This window comes from Pseudonaja textilis, chromosome Z, assembly GCF_049901715.1.
Source record: "Pseudonaja textilis isolate UNSWEBS1 chromosome Z, rPseTex1.2, whole genome shotgun sequence".
In the NCBI taxonomy this organism is placed as follows: Eukaryota; Metazoa; Chordata; class Lepidosauria; order Squamata; family Elapidae; genus Pseudonaja; species Pseudonaja textilis.
The window spans coordinates 125,880,530-125,897,846 of NC_142008.1; the positions used below are offsets into that span (position 1 = coordinate 125,880,530).

General features: G+C 46.7%; 1 protein-coding gene across 1 annotated transcript; it reads left to right on the top strand.

Annotated features, from left to right (window-relative positions):
- The first annotated feature begins 2,443 nt into the window (after positions 1-2,443).
- LOC113451812 (asialoglycoprotein receptor 1-like) lies at positions 2,444-13,912 on the top strand. Its single transcript, XM_087916440.1, has 8 exons — positions 2,444-2,519; positions 5,576-5,701; positions 6,603-6,698; positions 7,885-7,956; positions 8,057-8,149; positions 9,031-9,182; positions 9,878-9,984; positions 13,725-13,912. The coding sequence occupies exons 2-8, from the start codon at positions 5,578-5,580 to the stop codon at positions 13,846-13,848; spliced, it is 768 nt and encodes a 255-aa protein (XP_087772566.1). The 5' UTR covers positions 2,444-2,519; positions 5,576-5,577; the 3' UTR covers positions 13,849-13,912.
- Positions 13,913-17,317: the final 3,405 nt, after the last annotated feature.

Here is a 17,317-nt window from a genome sequence, read left to right on the forward strand (position 1 = left end):
TTTTACTGTTTACTATGTAATCTGTCTTTCCTCAATCCATTCATACCAATATTTTCCAAATCATATAGTACTCTGATAATTCTTTGTCCTTTAAAACTAGGGTTAATTTGTCCATTTCTGCACAACTCAGTATTTTTTGGATTCCCATTTCTTCTGGGGGAACGTAGGTTACCCCAATATGAGTCCGGCATGTTGGAAGTGTAAAAACAAAAAAGAAACGGTACATTCTGCCACATGTGGTGGTCCTGCTCAGAATCCCCAAAATATTGGTGGAGAATTAAAAAAAAATGGTTGGAAGAAATCACGAAGGAACAAATGGAATTAAAACCAGAATTGTTCTTATTACGATTATTTAGGGAAAAATATGCTAAAAACGTAAAATATATAATATTACATATACTGACTGCGGCCAGGCTGGCAGGCATCTCCTTTCACAAGACAACAGGCCCACACCTGGGCCTTCATTTCCCCCAAAGTATCCAGAGGACCAGTTGGGGAGTGTTACCCCCCAAATGGGAGCTGGTCCTCCTGAAAATCACCCAGGAATTCTTGGGTTTCTCTGAGCGACTGGACGGATGAGGTTCCCTAGTTGGGCTGTGAAACGTCTGCAAGGAAACCACCCAGCTCAGAGAGCACCAAGGACCCCACAGTCCTCCTCCTCCTCCTCTCCTCACATCTCATTCCCTTCTAGCCCTGATGATGTGTCGCAGCGAGCGACCGGTCCGTTGCTCCGTCTGCGTTCTTTCGCTGCCTATGGAGTTCCCCGCAGGGAAGAAGTTTAGAGGGACCCTCGCAAGGGTGAATACCAATAACAGACACCAGACATCCGATTGTTTTCATAGGAGGGAGCACTTCACACCCGGGGCAGATGGATTGACCCAGGCAGCAGCAGCCGCAGCAGGAGGAGGGGGAGGAGGAGAAGGAGGGGGACCTGGAGAAGGAGCTGAAAAAGCTTCGGGTGCTCTGTACAAACCTCATTTATTAACCTCTTTCAAGCGGGTGGGGGAGCACACGGGGTAGCAGAGTTTTACCTTATATGGAAGAAGATCATAAACAAAGAACAAAGAACAAAGTATGTGATAGTTTGCAAGCTTGCAAATATGCTTATCATATTGGCTATGGTGTCCTGGGAAGAAAAGCAACAACAGTCAGTGTTTCGTGATATTGAAACATTATTCAGTTGGCTAAAACAAGGTCATTGGATACGTGCAAACATCCCTGTATCCGTGTTTGACAATGTCTGCTTAATGGTGGAATAGCCACAATGATGTTCCCTAGTTGGGTCATGAAACGTCTGCAAGGAAACCACCCAGCTCAGAGAGCACCAAGGACCCCACAGTCCTCCTCCTCCTCCTCTCCTCACATCTCATTCCCTTCTAGCCCTGATGATGTTCCCTAGTTGGGTCATGAAACGTCTGCAAGGAAACCACCCAGCTCAGAGAGCACCAAGGACCCCACAGTTCCCCTCTTCCTCTTCTTCCTCCATATAACCCACTCACTTCATACTGATGAGGTTAGCTTGTTGAGTCACAAGACATCACTAAAGAAAGAGCCTGATCTGAGAGCACCAAGGAACCCACATTTCAGACCGGGTGACTTTGGGCCAATCACCAGGAGAATGGAAGTTCTAGTCCCACCTTAGGCACGAAAGCCAGCTGGGTGACTTTGGGCCAATTGCCAGGAGACTGGGAGTTCTAGTCCTCCCTTAGGCACAAAAAGCCAGCTGGGTGACTTTGGGCCAATCACCAGGAGAATGGGAGTTCTAGTCCCACCTTAGGCACGAAAGCCAGCTGGGTGACTTTGGGCCAATCACCAGGAGAGCAGGAGTTCTAGTCCCGCCTTAGGCACGAAAGCCAGCTGGGTGACTCTGGTCCAATCACCAGGAGAATGGGAGTTCTAGTCCCACCTTAGGCACGAAAGCCAGCTGGGAGACTTTGGGCCAATCACCAGGAGAATGGGAGTTCTAGTTCCACCTTAGGCACGAAAGCCGGCTGGGTGACTTTGGGCCAATCACCAGGAGAACGGGAGTTCTAGTCCCGCCTTAGGCAGGAAAGCCAGCTGGGTGACTCTGGTCCAATCACCAGGAGAATGGGAGTTCTAGTCCCACCTTAGGCACGAAAGCCAGCTGGGAGACTTTGGGCCAATCACCAGGAGAATGAGAGTTCTAGTCCCGCCTTAGGCACGGAGCCAGTCCTTCTCCCTCAGTCCACAGAGTTATTGTATTATGAGCAAAAAAGGAGTATTAGTTATATTTGCCCCCTCGAGCTATTCATAAAAGAGTTATAAAGACAGGATGTAAATAAAGAAGGGAGGAAATGAATTGCACAGCAACCTCCTGGCTGAAAGTCCCCCACCCCATCAGAAGCCTCCCCCACCCCCAGCCCTAGGGGGCACGTTTCCTGCCAAGGCAGGCTACTATTGACAGTCCAAAGATCGCTGGCATGGGGCATCCAGTGACAGCGGCTGCAGAAGAGACGGCTAAACCCACAGCTCCGTTTCTGGGAATCCTAAAGAAGAAGGTAAGAAAGAAAGAAAGAAAGAAAGAAAGAAAGAAAGAAAGAAAGAAAGAAAGGAAGGAAGGAAGGAAGGAAGGAAGGAAGGAAGGAAGGAAGGAAGGAAAGAAAGAAAGAAAGAAAGAAAGAAAGAAAGAAAGAAAGAAAGAAAGAAAGAAAGAAAGAAAGAAAGGGAGAGGGAGGGAGGGAGGGAAGGAGGAAGGAAAGAAAGAAAGAGGAAGGAAGGAGGGAAAGAAAGAAAGAGAGGGGGGAGGGAAGTAAGGAAGGAAGAAGGAAGGAAGGAAGGAAAGGAAGGAGGGAAGGAAAGAAAGGGAGGGAGGTAGAAAGAAAGGGAGGGAGGGAGGGGAGGAAGGAAGAAAGAAGGAAGGAAGGAAGGAAAGGAAGAAAGAGAGGGAGGGAAGGAGGGAAGGAGGAAGGAAGGAAAGGAAGGAAAAAAGAGAGAGGGAGGGAGGAAGAAAGAAAGAAGGGGAGAGAGCGGGGAGGGAAGAAGGAAGGAAGAAAGGAAAAGAAGGAAAGAGAGGGAGGGAGGGAGGAAGAAAGGGAGAGACGGAGGGAGGGAAGAAGGAAGGAAAGAAAGAAAATTAAGCCACATTTTTCATTTATTTTGCATGCGCTCCCCCACCCCCAAACCCCCTCCCCAAAATGGCCAGAGAGACGATTCTACCTCTACTCCAATTGTGTCCTGACTCCTTCCTTAGTTTTACAGAATAATAACCGAAGACCAGAGTTGGAAGGGAACCTTAGTGGTCTTCTAGTCCAACCCCCTGCCCCAGAACATAGAAACCTAGGGATGGAAGGGACTTTGGAGGTCATCTAGTCCAGGGGTCGCCAACCTTTTGGACCTCAAGGACCACCAAACTCATCATTCTAAATCCCGCCGACCGGAGACCCTGGGAAAATCCCCCAAAACAGTCTGCAGGAAAAAAACCCACCCTGTTTTCCTACCGATCGATTGTTCTTTATTTGGGATTGCAAGGATACCGTCTCCAGCTCCGTTCTCAGCGGGAGAGAGAGAGAGAGAGAGAGGAGAGACTTTTGGCTGCATGCAAGGAAAACAGCAGAAGTCGCAGAAGTCTTTCTTTCTCTCCCCCAAACTCCACCAGAAATGAGACTTGTGGTGCCGGCGCAGCCTCTTGGAGCAGGAGGCCTTGCAGAGTCCCAAAGACTCGTTTCTTGGGGGAGAGAAAGAAAGACTTTGGCTGCTTTCCTTGCGTGCAGCCAAAAGCAGAAGAAGAAAGAAGCGGAAAGAAGCAGGCCGGTGGCCAGGCCAGGCGCTTGGGGGGAATGGGGCAAGTCCCCCCCCTTCCACCCTTTCCCCCCTTCCCTCACTACCTTGTGTTGTGCACAATGCAAGCGACGCAAACCTTGTGTCCTGAAGGGCATGTGTCGCAGCCTTGTGTTCCCGTGCAGCGTGGGTTAATTGCTTTGTGGGGGGGTGTGACGTTTCTCTGCGGACCACCAACTTTCTCACGGCCCACTGGTTGGCAACTATTGTCCTAGGGCACACAGGGAGGAATGGAGAAGGGAGCAACGGGGGTTGGCTGGCTTGTGGGGGAGGAAAGGGCCCTGATTCCCTTCATTAGCTGCAGCAGGGAACACCGTATAAAAGAGGGCAAATCATGAATTATTTGGTATTGTCGAGGCTTCTCTGGGTTCCTGGCCTCTTCCCGATGGTATGTGTTTTGCTGGCCTTTCAAGGCTGCAGTTCCTTTCTCCTGCCCTGTCCAGTTAATTCCTGCTGCGTGGATTTTGTGTTACCATTTGTACGTAACTTCATTTTCAGATGGAATTTCCTCCACTTAAAGGACTGTTCTTGGAAAGATTTTTTTTTTAACCTGGACATTGGGGGGCAAAGTTGGGGATAATTAAAGGGATGTTTCTTGCTTATTTAACTGGATGTCTTTGTGCCACACCCCTTTGGGTCGTCACAGGTATGTTGAGCATTGGGTTTTCTCCTCCAACGGGTGTTCTTAACGCAGTTCTCTCTCACACACACAAGACTGGAGTATTACATGATTAGAAGTAGGGGTGGGATTCTACCTGGTCGGAGCAGTTCTATAGAACCGGTTGTTATGGTTCTGCCCAGTTCGGAGAACTGGAAGATTGCACCACTGGCTGGCCACTCCCCTCCCCTCATTCCTTACCTGGCATGCCCGCCATCAAACTTACCTGCTAAATTGCTATTTTTCCCTTCCCCCGACCAACAGCTGTTCTGTGCCAGGAGATTTTGATTAGCTAGGAAGCGGGAAACGGTTGGATTTCTTGCTTTCTAGCTAACCTAAAAGCAGAGCTGAACCTTCCTTAGGACTGAACCTCCTATTTTTCAGTGCAGACTCTGGTAGCCGATTGCAGAAAGGTAGATTTCCAAGCAAATCTGTGATTCTTTGAGCAACTCAACCTGCTTGCCTGTTTGCCTGCTTTTGGGTAAAAGTTGCTCTTTTTTAAATAAAAAAATCCAATATTTACATACATGGTGTGTTGTGATTTAATTTGTGAGTTTGCTTGCAAGCAAATTTTATATGACAGACTTAGGTAACTGATTGCGGAAAGATAGATCTCTGAGTGAAGCTGTGATTCTGTGAGCAACTCAACCTGCCTGCCTGCTTTGCCTGATTTTGGGTAAAAGTTGCTCTTTTTTTAAAATAAATATATATATATATATCAATATTTACATACATGGTGTATTGTGGTTTAATTTGTGAGTTTGCCTGCTATCAAATGTTATGAGTCTGCTTGCAAACAAATTTTATGTGACAGACTCAGCTAGCAGATTGCAGAAAGATAGATCTCTCGGTGATTCTGTGATTCTGAGAGCAACTCAACCTGCCTGCCTGCCTGCTTTGCCTGCTTTTGGGTAAAAGTTGCTCTTTTTTAAATAAAAAATTAAACATTTACAATATTTACATACAAGCCACGCCCATCCAGTCACGAGACCACCAAGCCACACCCACAAATTAGGCCAAGCCCACAGAACAGGTTGTTAAAATTTTTGAATCCCACCCCCGGTTGGAAGTCGTTGGCCAAGATTCAACAGAGATCTTTGGTTCTGTGTTCCCCTCCAGCCATGGAGGGGTTTGCCCACCAGGATTCCTGGCGACAACGCGTTTGCTCCGGCCGGCGGGTCATCTTCATCCTGATGGGACTTCTGGCTCTGGTTACCCTCTCCCTTGTCGTCTTGGGCTTCATGGGTGAGTAGGAAATGCGAGTGGGTGATTGCGTTGCTGGTAGTTAACCTAACATCGGAGGTTATTGTTCTAGGACACAATTCACTCATTCGCAGCCTCCATTCGTCGGTGGGTGATGGAAGGAGATAAGTCCTTGCGTGGTGCTCAGCCTCCTATGGAACTCTTGACAAAATTGAGAGGTGAATTGAACTCCGAGGTGCTCCACTCGGGAGCACCATGGAGCCTGTATATGTGCTGCATAAAGAGTTTAGCTAGCGTACATGCTGAAGGGATTTTGGGATATGGCATGAAGTGAGTTTCTTTGGGAATAAGGTCAGGGACAACCGAGATTCCCACGTTTTCCTCCTTTCAGCCACTAAAGAAGCGTTTCGGTGGAGAGGCAAGGGTGCCCATGGGGTGTTCCCTTCAGATATGATAGAAGCAGCCCAGTGGCTAGGCGAGGTGCATGGGGGGAGGTGAATTAAGACACCCCTCAAAAAGACGACCCTGCCTTTTTCAGGGGTCTAAAGAAAATAAGGCTCTGACTTATTTTCTACTGAAACACGGTAGCACCAGAGATCAAACAAAAAGTACACTCACCATCTGCTTAACTGCTCAACTGCAGCAGGTCAATCAATCAGAACAGAGTTGGAAAGGGCCTTGGGAGGTCTTCTAGTCCAACCACTGGCTCAAGCAGGAGACCTTATACCGTTTTGGACAAGAAACGGTCCAGTCTCTTCTTAGAATTCTTCCAGTCAATGGCTGCAAAACACACTACGTAACACATTACTTAAAAGCGTGCCAGAAAAGAAGGCCAGAACTGGGTGAGGTGCAGAAACCTGTAAAGTGACCCTCAAGATGCAGCTACACAGAGGTACGGACATGGGTTCAAAGAAGTCAGCCAGACATCTGCTCCTTCTCCCAGGGCGCAAATACTCCGCAACTTTGTGGACGATGCAAGAAGATGTGAAAACCAGCAATCACAGCCTGGCCATGGAATTAGTGGCCTTGCAAGAAAAGGGTGAGTTTCCCAAACCCCAGATTAGGGGATGAAAATGGCCAGCAAAATCTCTTGGTGTTCTTTGCAGCAATTGTGTGGGGTTGCAGAAGGAGAGCACTTGCTGTGGAGTGGCACGGCCCGAGGTTGGGGGGGGGGGCACTTTCGAGAATCGCTTTCCTGGGTTCTAGTCTTCCATAGAAGTTTAACGCTCTAACCGAAGGGTCTCCAACCTTGGCCGCTTTAAGACTTCTGGACTTCAACTCCCAGAATTCCCCAGCCAGCTTCACTAAGACTTAAACTCTATGCCTGCTGACTCTCTTATCATCCTTTTCTCTGTATTCTGCCTGCTTACTCTCTTGTCATCCTTTTCTCTGTAATCTGCCTGCTTACTCTCTTGTCATTCCTTCCTCTGCGATCCGCCCGCTTTACTCTCTTCTCATCCCTTCCTCTGCCTTCTGCTTGCTTGCTCTCTTATCATCCCTTCCTCTGCAATCTGCCTGCTTCCTCTCTTGTCGTCCCTTCCTCTGCAATCGGCCCGCTTACCCTCTTGTCGTCCCTTCCTCTGCAACCTGCCTTTCTCTCTTGTCATCCCTTTCTCTGCAATCTGCCTTCTGCTTACTCTTGTCGTCCCTTCCTCTGCAACCTGCCTTTCTCTCTTGTCATCCCTTTCTCTGCAATCTGCCTGCTTTCTCTCTTGTCGCCCCTTTCTCTGCATTCTGCCTGCTTACTCTCTTGTCGTCCCTTCCTCTGCCATCTGCCTGCTTCCTCTCTTGTCATCCCTTCATCTGCATTTTGCCTGCTTACTCTCTTGTCATCCCTTCCTCTGCCTTCTGCCTGCTTACTCTCTTGTCATCCCTTCCTCTGCATTCTGCCTGCTTACTCTCTTGTCACTCCTTTCTCTGCAATCTGCCTGCTTACTCTCTTGTCGTCCCTTCTTCTGAAATCTCTCTACTCTAGTGAGTAGGAGAGAAAAAAAAACAACTGGAATGGCTGAACGGCGATTTCTGGGAATTGAAGTCCACGATTCTTAAAGGGGCCAGGCTTGGAGAGCCCAGATCTAACCCGAGGTGGGTGGACTTCAACTCCTAGAATTCCTCAGCCAACCATTCCGAATAGGTTATTTGGGGCGCTGGAAGTTCATGCGGCTTAAAATGGCCTGCCGATCAGGTTGAGAAATATCGCTCTGATTTGTCGACTTCTTTCCCAGACGCCAAGCATTTGAAAACAATGGATATGGTTGACCGGGCCGTAAAACACCTCACTGAAGAAGTCACGGACGGTATATTTGGGAGTGTTAGGGAGGGGGTTGAAAAGTCCACCTGTTCAGGAGACAGGAGTCAAACCCAACAAGGAGGCCTTCTTCTTTTCTCCACTTCCAGTGAAGTCCCATATCCTGGACCAGATCAAGGAACTTCAAGGGAGTTTCCAGAAACTGAACTGTGATTTGGAAGACATAAAACACAAGCGGACAGGTGAGCTTGGTTTTTGGGGTGTGTGTGTCTGTGTGTGTGTGTGTGTGTGCCAGCCGTGGGGGGGGTGGGACCTTCCCAGCCCAGTGTCCTCTTCATTGCACAGGCAACAAGAGACTGGGCTGCCCTCTGGTGAAGGGTCTCCTGCTTGGGAGGAGTGGGGGTTGGGCTAGATGACCTCCAGGGTCGCTTCCGACCGACTCTGTTAAGGATGACTCTCATGGGTGATGGAGGTTGTAGAAGCTTCATCCCTTGGAGGCTTTCAAGGCAGAGACAGGATTGCCCACTTGTCAGAAATGGTGCGGGGTTGGGCAGGGGGAGTGGGGGTTGGTCTAGATGACCTACAAGGTCCCTTCCAACTACAAGGTCCCTTCCAACTTCTGACTCTGTTAATCTGTTAAGGAAGACTCTTTTTGGTAATGGAGTTGTGGCAGTTTCATCCCTGGAAGATTTCAAGAAGAGACTGGACCGCCTTCTGTCAAAAATGGCGTAGGGTCTCCCACTTGGGAGGATGGGGGTTGGACTAGATGACCTACAAGGTCCCTTCCAACTCTGCTAATCTGACTTTAATCTGGTTTTACTGAACAAAAGGACCAGGGGAGACAGGAGAGCAGTCTTCCAATATTTAAGGGTGGGGGGGGGGTTGACTAGATGACCCACAAGGTCCCTTCCAACTGACGACCACAACCGAGCTCAAAATTCCCATCGCGAAGCGCAACATTGGCCGTCGTTGCTTCGAGCGGCCACTAAGCGAACTCTGTAAGCCAAGGACTGCTGATATCGCGGAGGAACGTCTGTCTGCCCCGCCCCGGGAAATGGGGGGGGGTTCTGGTCCCATCCGCCACGGAGTTGCCCTCTTGACCCCTCCCCATCTCTTCCCCAAGGGCCGGGGGGCGGTTGCTGCCCCAAGGGCTGGCACGCCTTCGCGCAGGGCTGCTACTGGCTCTCGTCCCAGGAGAGGCGCTGGACCGAAGCCAAAGAGGACTGCGAAGAGAAGAATGCCCACCTGGTGACCATCACCAGCTACTTGGAAGCGGTCAGTGCCTCGATGTCCCCATTCGTCGGAGAGGGAGATGGCGGGGACAGGCAAAGGCGGAAGGCCGAGATAGAGGGAGTCAATCCAGATCAAGGGAGGGTGCTAATCCCACTCTGTAAAGCCTTAGTAAGGGCACACCTGGAGTAGCTGCATCCAGTTTTGGTCACCACATTATAAACAGGATGTTGAGACTCTAGAAAGAGTGCAGAGAAGAGCAACCAGGAGGATGAGGGGACTGGAGACTCAAACATACGACGAACGGTTAAAGGAACTGGGCCTGGCTAGTCTAGGGAAGAGAAGGACCAGGGGAGACAGGAGAGCAGCCTTCCAATATCTGAGGGCGGGGGGGTTGGACTAGATGACCTACAAGGTCCCTTCCAACTTTGTTCACCTGACTTTCATCTGATTTTAAGGAACAAAAAGACCAGGGAGACAGGAGAGCAGCCTTCCAGTATTTGAGAGCGGGAGGTGGTGGGGTTGGACTAGATGACCTACAAGGTCCCTTCCTGTCCATCTGACTTTGATCTGATTTGAAGGAACAAAAAGACCAGGGGAGACAGGAGAGCAGCCTTGCAGTATTTGAGGATGGGGGGTTGGACTAGATGGCCTCCAAGGTCCCCTCCCACTCTGTTAATCTCTCTACCCTGGGTGTCCTGCTCATACCTGTTCTCCCCACCTCCTCTCTCTCGGCATAGCAATTTGTGTTACGGCTCACGAAACCCCATGACGCTTGGATTGGCCTGAAGTACAACGGGCAGGTGTGGAAGTGGGTGGACGGGACCCCCTACACGGTGCGCAGGATGTGAGTCTCCCCCCACCCCCATTGGCCTCTCTCTCTCTCTCTCTCTCTCTCTCTCTCTCTCTCCCCCGCCGGTGCCCCCTCCTGGGATTGGGCCACCAGGTGCCCTCCAGGTGTTTCCAGGTACCCTTCGCAGGGTGTGCAAGTCCCCCTCCAGGCTGCCTGTTGGCTTGGGGTTTGCACACTCATCTACTTGCACACTCGTCCTCCTCCCCTCATTGACCCCCTGGAAACAGAGGGTTGGTGGGATTCGTTGCCTCGACTTCAGATCCCAGAATTCCCTGATTTAATATTCCTGGGCATCAATTCCCAAAATTCCCTTTAAATTGCCAGGACTTCAGATCCCAGAATTCCCTGATTTCATATTCCTGGGTTTCAATTCCCAAAATTCCCTTTAAGATATCCGGATTTCAACTCCCAGAATTCCCTTTAAGATATTTGGACTTCAACTCTCAAAATTCCCTTTAAGATATCCGGACTTCAACTCCCAGAATTCCCTTTAAGATATTCAGACTTCAACTCCCAGAATTCCCTTTAAGATATCCGGACTTCAACTCCCAAAAGTCCCTTTAAGATATTTGGATTTCAACTCCAAAAATTCCCTTTAGGGTATTTGGACTTCAACTCCCAAAATTCCCTTTAAGATATCTGGACTTCAACTCCCAGAATTCCCTTTAAGATATCTGGACTTCAACTCCTAGAATTCCCTTTAAGATATCCGGATTTCAACTCCCAGAATTCCCTTTAAGATATCCAGATTTCAACTCCCAGAATTCCCTTTAAGATATCCGTACTTCAACTCCCAGAATTCCCTTTAAAATATCTGGACTTCAACTCCCAGAATTCCCTTTAAGATATCCGGACTTCAACTCCCAGAATTTCCTTTAGGGGATTTGGACTTCAACTCCCAGAATTCCCTTTAAGATATCTGGACTTCAACTCCCAGAATTCCCTTTAAGATATTCAGACTTCAACTCCCAGAATTCCCTTTAAGATATCCGGATTTCAACTCCCAGAATTCCCTTTAAGATATCCGGACTTCAACTCCCAGAATTCCCTTTAAGATATCCGGACTTCAACTCCCAGAATTCCCTTTAAGATATCCGGATTTCAACTCCCAGAATTCCCTTTAAGATATCCGGATTTCAACTCCCAGAATTCCCTTTAAGATATCCGGACTTCAACTCCCAGAATTCCCTTTAAGATATCCGGATTTCAACTCCCAGAATTCCCTTTAAGATATCCGGACTTCAACTCCCAGAATTCCCTTTAAGATATCCGGACTTCAACTCCCAGAATTCCCTTTAAGATATCCGGACTTCAACTCCCAGAATTCCTCAGCCAACATTCCATTGGAGCAAGGACAATTCCCCAGGATAGGCAACGCCGCCTCACTTTTGACAGTTCCCATTGCTCTAAATCGGAGGGGGGGGGGGGAATTGCTGCGGGCCGGGGGTTGAACTAAATGATCTCAGGGTGCCCCTTCCCCAGCCACCGAAGGGGTGTGTGGATTTGTCTCCCTCCCACCCCTGGGCTCACCCCCACACCCTTTCCAATGACTGGCGGGATGTAGAGAGACGGTTTGTGGAGCAGCACCCTTCTGCTTGGCCCATCTGAAGTGGGTGTGTGAAAAGAAGCAGTGAGGGCCCCCCGAGGTCATCCAGCTATACCCCCCGGGGAGCGAATAAAACCGACCGTCAGACAAAACAAAACACCCCATAAAGGTCAAAATTGGCCTTTTTTTTCTCCCCCCTCTGGATGCTGGGCCTACGGGGCACGGCGGGCAGCTTCCATGGGTTCACCAAAGGGCCTGCTTAGCTGGCCGGGGGGTCCCACCTGGGACCGCCCCTCCCTGGGCAGGGCCTTCGCACCAATGGCTTCGTTCCACCCTTTGGGGGAGTGGGGGGGTTGCAGCACACGGTGTCTTATTTATTTATTAAGGAAACATATATATGGCCCTCTAACTGATTCTTGGTGACTCTGGATGGCAACCCTTCATTCATCAATACATATCTGTCTGTCTGTCTATCCATCTCTATTAATCATTTACAGTATCTGTCTATCCCTATTTATCATCTATGCCTATTTATCAATCATTTTATCCCTCCATCCATCCTATCATCCTGCCTGCCTGTCTGCCTGTCTCTGTCTGTCTGTCTGTCTGTCCATCCTTTCATCCATCCATTTTATCATCCATCCATCCATCCTGCCTATTCTCTATCTTATCTATCCACTGTATCTATATCAATACCATCCATTTTTCTCATGTGTCATCTATCTTTCATTTACAGTACCTCTATCATCTCTCTATTTATTATCTATGCCTATTTATCAATTCATTTATCACCCGTCCATCCATCCATCCTGTGTCTATCATCTACCTACTTGCCTAGAGTATCTATATCAATTTATCATCCATCTATCTTATCCACAGTACCAACTATCTCTATCAGTCATGAACAGTATCTATCTCTATCTATCCTTTCATCCATCCATCCATTCATCCTGCCTCGATTATCTCTCCCTCTCTCTATTTCATCTACCCAATCTATCATCTATCTTTCATCTACCGTCTATCTCTATTAATCATGTACAGTAGCTATCTATTATCTATCTGATCTATCATCTATCTCTATCAATCATTTACAGTACCTGTCTCTATTATCTATGCCTATTTATCAATTCCTTTTATTATCCATCCATCCATCCTGTCTATCATCCATCCATCTACCTACCTACCTAACACTATTAATCATGTACGGTATCTATCTATCCATCCTTTCATCCACCCATCCATTCTTTGACTATTATCTCTTTCTCTATCTCATCTATCTATATCAATCTATCATCTATCTCTCATCTATGTTAATGATGTACAGCATCTAGCTATCTAGCTATCTAGCTATCTATCATCTATCTATGTATTTATACATCCATCCATCCATCTATCTATCTACCTACCTATCTATCCATTCATTGTATCATCCATCCATCCATCCACCCGTCTATTCATTTTATCATCCATAGATCCATCCTGTCTATTATCTCTCTCTCACACACACCTCTATCTATATCAATCTATCATCTATCTCTCATCTCTCTATTAATCATGTACAGTATCTATCTATCCATCCATCCTTTCATTCATCCATCCATCCTGTGTCTATAATCTCTTTCTCTATCTCTCTATCTCATCTATCTATATCAATCTATCATCTATCTTTAATCTATCTCTTATTCATGTACAGTATCTTATCTATCTATCTATCTATCTATCTATCTATCTACCTACCTACCTACCTACCTATCTAATCTATCCAACTACCTACCTATCCATCCATTCATTGTATCATCCATCCATCCATCCTGTCTATTATCTCTCTCACACACACACATCTATCTATATAAATCTCTCATCTCTTTCTTAATCATGTACAGTATCTTATCTATCTATCTATCTATCTATCTATCTATCTATCTATCTATCTATCTATCTATCTATCTATCTATCTACCTACCTACCTATCCATCCACCCATCCATTCATTTTATCACCCATCCATCCATCCTATCTATTATCTCTCTTTCTCCCTCTCTCATCTATCGATATCAATCCGTCTATCTCTCATCTCTTTCTCTATTCATCATGTAGAGTAGCTCTCTCTCTCTCTATCCATCCCCCCATCCATCCCCCCTACCGCCCCTGGGCTGACCCCCCCTTCTCCTACTTTTGCCCCTTTCCAGCGACTGGCGGCCCCGCCAACCGATCCACGATAGCTCGTTTTGCACCCAGGTGTATCGAGATGGATTTTGGAGCAGCAATTTCTGCCTGGCCCAACTGAAGTGGGTGTGCGAAAAGCAGCAGTGAGCCCCTGAGGTCATCCAATTCAACCTCCCGGGAGCGAATAAAACCGACCGTCAGACAAAACCCACGACAGTGGAATTGGCCTTTTTTTCCCTCTGGATGCTGGGCGAGCGGGGCACGGCGGGCTCTTTCCATCGGTTCACAAGAAGGGCCATCTGTCTATCTAATCTATCCAGCTATCTACCTATCCATCCACCCACCCATTCATTTTATCATCCATCCATCCACCCATCCATCCATCCTGTGTCTATTGTCTATTTTCTCTTTCTCTCTATCTCATCTATCTATATCAACCTATCATCTATCATCTATCTATCATCAACCTATCATCTATCTTTCATCTATATCTTAATAGTGTACAGTATCTTATCTATCTATCTATCTATCTATCTATCTATCTATCATGTCTGTTTATCTATCTATCATGTCTGTTTATCTATCTATCTATCTATCTATCTATCTATCTATCTATCTATCTATCTAGTATGTCTATCTATCTATCTATCTATCTATCTATCTATCTATCTATCTATCTATCATGTCTGTTTATCTATCTATCATGTCTGTTTATCTATCTATCTATCTATCTGACTGGGCGGGCATGGCTTGCTGGTCACGTTACCAGGTAGGTGTGGTTTGCTGGTCACATGACTGGGTGGGCGTGGTTTGGTGACTGGCAAACCAAATACAAGTGGCCCTCGCTTAATGGCCTGTTGTTTAGCAAGTGTTCTAATTTATGACTGTCCTTCCCCAGAACTACTTGACCTGTTTTTGGAGTTTTGACAGCCACACACACACACACACACACACACACACACACACCCTTCCAACCCTGCTGGAGCAGGTCATTGGACTAGAATCGGCAAAGCATCTCTGATTAGATTCTAGTCGTGGATAAAATCTAGTCAAGAGATGCTTTGCCGATTCTTGTTGATTTTTTATTTGTATTTATTTATTTTATGTTGCCGAATTGCCATTGACGTGGGTGTCCGTTCTTGTGCACAACCCAGAAGGCTTTTGTGATTCTTTGCAGCAAAAATTACCGACCTCTGGCTTTGCTCGACTTTTCAAACGCGCCGACACTGCCGCGTTCAAGGTGCCGGCCCCCCAGGTCCCACCCCCCGTTGAGCCCACTGCACCGGAGGGACCTGCCCAAGCAAGTCCGAGCGGAGCGGTGCACGAAGTCAATGGGGTGAGCCTGAGAGAGGGAAAGAGAGAGGAAAGAGAAAAGGAAGAAGAGAAAGAGAAAAAGGGAAAGAAATAAAAAGGGATAAAGAAAGAGGGAGGATGGAAGGAAAGGACAGAAAGAAAAAGAAATAAAAGAGGGAGGGAAGAAGGGAGGAGAAAGATAACGAGATATCTATTCTTGTCCAATCACCTGCTCCTCCAGCAGGGTTGGAAGTGTGTGTGTGTGTGTGTGTTCTCCTTGTAATTTACCAGTACATTTTGGTGTTGCCTTCTTCAGAATTGGCACTGTAATACTTTGGGGAAAAGTAATATTTTAGGGTGGAGATCTGGCTCAATGGATCCTGTTTAATGGATCCATTAATGTGAGACCTTCCTGGTAGTCTTGACCGTGTTTCGTCCACAAAACCTTTAATTAATAGAAGCCAAAGAGGTTTTAATGTGGAAAGGGGCCTCAATCTAAACTAGGCCTCACTTCAACCTGATGCATCAGGAGTCTCTCTCTCTCTCCCTCTACCCTCCATCCTCCCTTTCTTTGTCCCTTTTTCTTTTTCCCCCTTTTCTCTTCTCTTCTTCTCTCTCTCTCTCTCTCTCTCACTTTGGGAAAGCGGTGGTGGTAGCTTTTCCCAACATGCTGCCACATTCAAGGTGCCGGCTCTGGTGCGGTACAACAGTCAATGGGCCTGCAAGGCCGGCGCCTCAAAGGCCGCCCTGCCGCCTCTTAGCGCCTCTCTGCCGGCCCCCTTGGGGATGCTAAGAGGTGGCGGGGTGGTGGTATGTCGAATGCGGCCATGGCGGCATGTAATGTGCCACCGCTGCCGCATTCGAGGCGCCGGCTCTGGAGCAGTGCAACAGCCAGCGCCTCAAACTCCCCTCTGCCGCCTCTTAGCGGCCTTCTGCCGGCCCCCTTGGGGATGCTAAGAGGAGGCAGGGGGCCGTTCGAGGCGCTGGCTCCAGAGCAGTGCAACAGTCAATGGGTGAGGCCTGCAGGGCTGGCACCTCGAATGCCCCCTGCTGCCTCTTAGCGCCCCCCAAGGCATCCCATTGGGAACCACTGATCTATATCAATCTATCATCTAACTATTTCATCTATCATCTATCTATTAATCATGTACAGTATCTATCTGTCAGCCAGTCAGTCTGTCTGTCTGTCTGTTTCTCCTTTCATCCATCCATTTTATCATCCATCCATCTATCCTGTCTATCTCTCTATCTACATCAATCTATCATCTATTTCATCTATCATCTATTAATCATGTACAGTATCTGTCAGTCAGTCAGTCAGTCAGTCAGTCTGTCTGTCTATCTATCTATCTATCTATCTATCTATCCATCTATGCATCTATCTGTCTATCTATCTATCTATCTATCATCTATCTATCTTTCTATCTATCATCTATCTATCTATCTATCTATCTATCTATCTATCTATCTATCTATGCATCTATTCATCTATCTATCTATCTATCATCTATCTATCTATCCATCTATCCATCTATGCATCTATCTATCTATCTATCTATCTATCTATCATCTATCTATCTTTCTATCTATCATCTATCTATCTATCTATCTATCTATCTATCTATCTATCTATCTATCTATCTATCTATCTATCTATCCATCTATGCATCTATCTATCTATCTATCTATCTATCTATCTATCTATCTATCTATCTATCTATCTATCTATCTATCATCATCTATCTATCTTCTTTCTATCTATCATCTATCTATCTATCTATCTATCTATCTATCATCTATCTATCTATCTATCTATCTATCTATCTATCTATCTATCATCTATCTTTCTTTCTATCTATCATCTATCTATCTATGCATCTATGCATCTATCTATCTATCTATCTATCTATCTATCTATCTATCTATCTATCTATCTATCCTTCCATCCATCCACTCCTTTTATCACCCATCCATCCATACTGTCTGTCTATTATCTCTCTCTTTCTCTCTCATCTACATCAATCTATCATCTATCTCATCTATCTATGTACAGTATCTATCTGTTAGTCAGTCAGTTAGTCAGTCTGTCTGTCTGTCTACCCACCAAAAAAAAAAAAAAAAAAAAAAAAAAAAAAAAAAAAAAAAAAAAAAAAAAAAAAAAAAAAAAAAAAAAAAAAAAAAAAAACAAAAAAAAAAAAAAAAAAAAAAAAACACGAAAAAACAAACAAAACAAAACACCCCCCAAACCCCCCCCCCCCCCCCCAAACCCCCCCCCCACACACCCAACACAACCCCCACAAAAAAAAAAAAAAAACCCCCCCCC

Bases quoted from the DNA above. Each gene is read 5' to 3' on its own strand.
- LOC113451812 (XM_087916440.1), top strand. From the start codon at position 5,578: ATGGAGGGGTTTGCCCACCAGGATTCCTGGCGACAACGCGTTTGCTCC. The intron at 5,702-6,602 runs GTGAGTAGGAAA...TCCTTCTCCCAG, and splicing joins TGTCGTCTTGGGCTTCATGG to GGCGCAAATACTCCGCAACT. The intron at 6,699-7,884 runs GTGAGTTTCCCA...CTTCTTTCCCAG, and splicing joins AGTGGCCTTGCAAGAAAAGG to ACGCCAAGCATTTGAAAACA.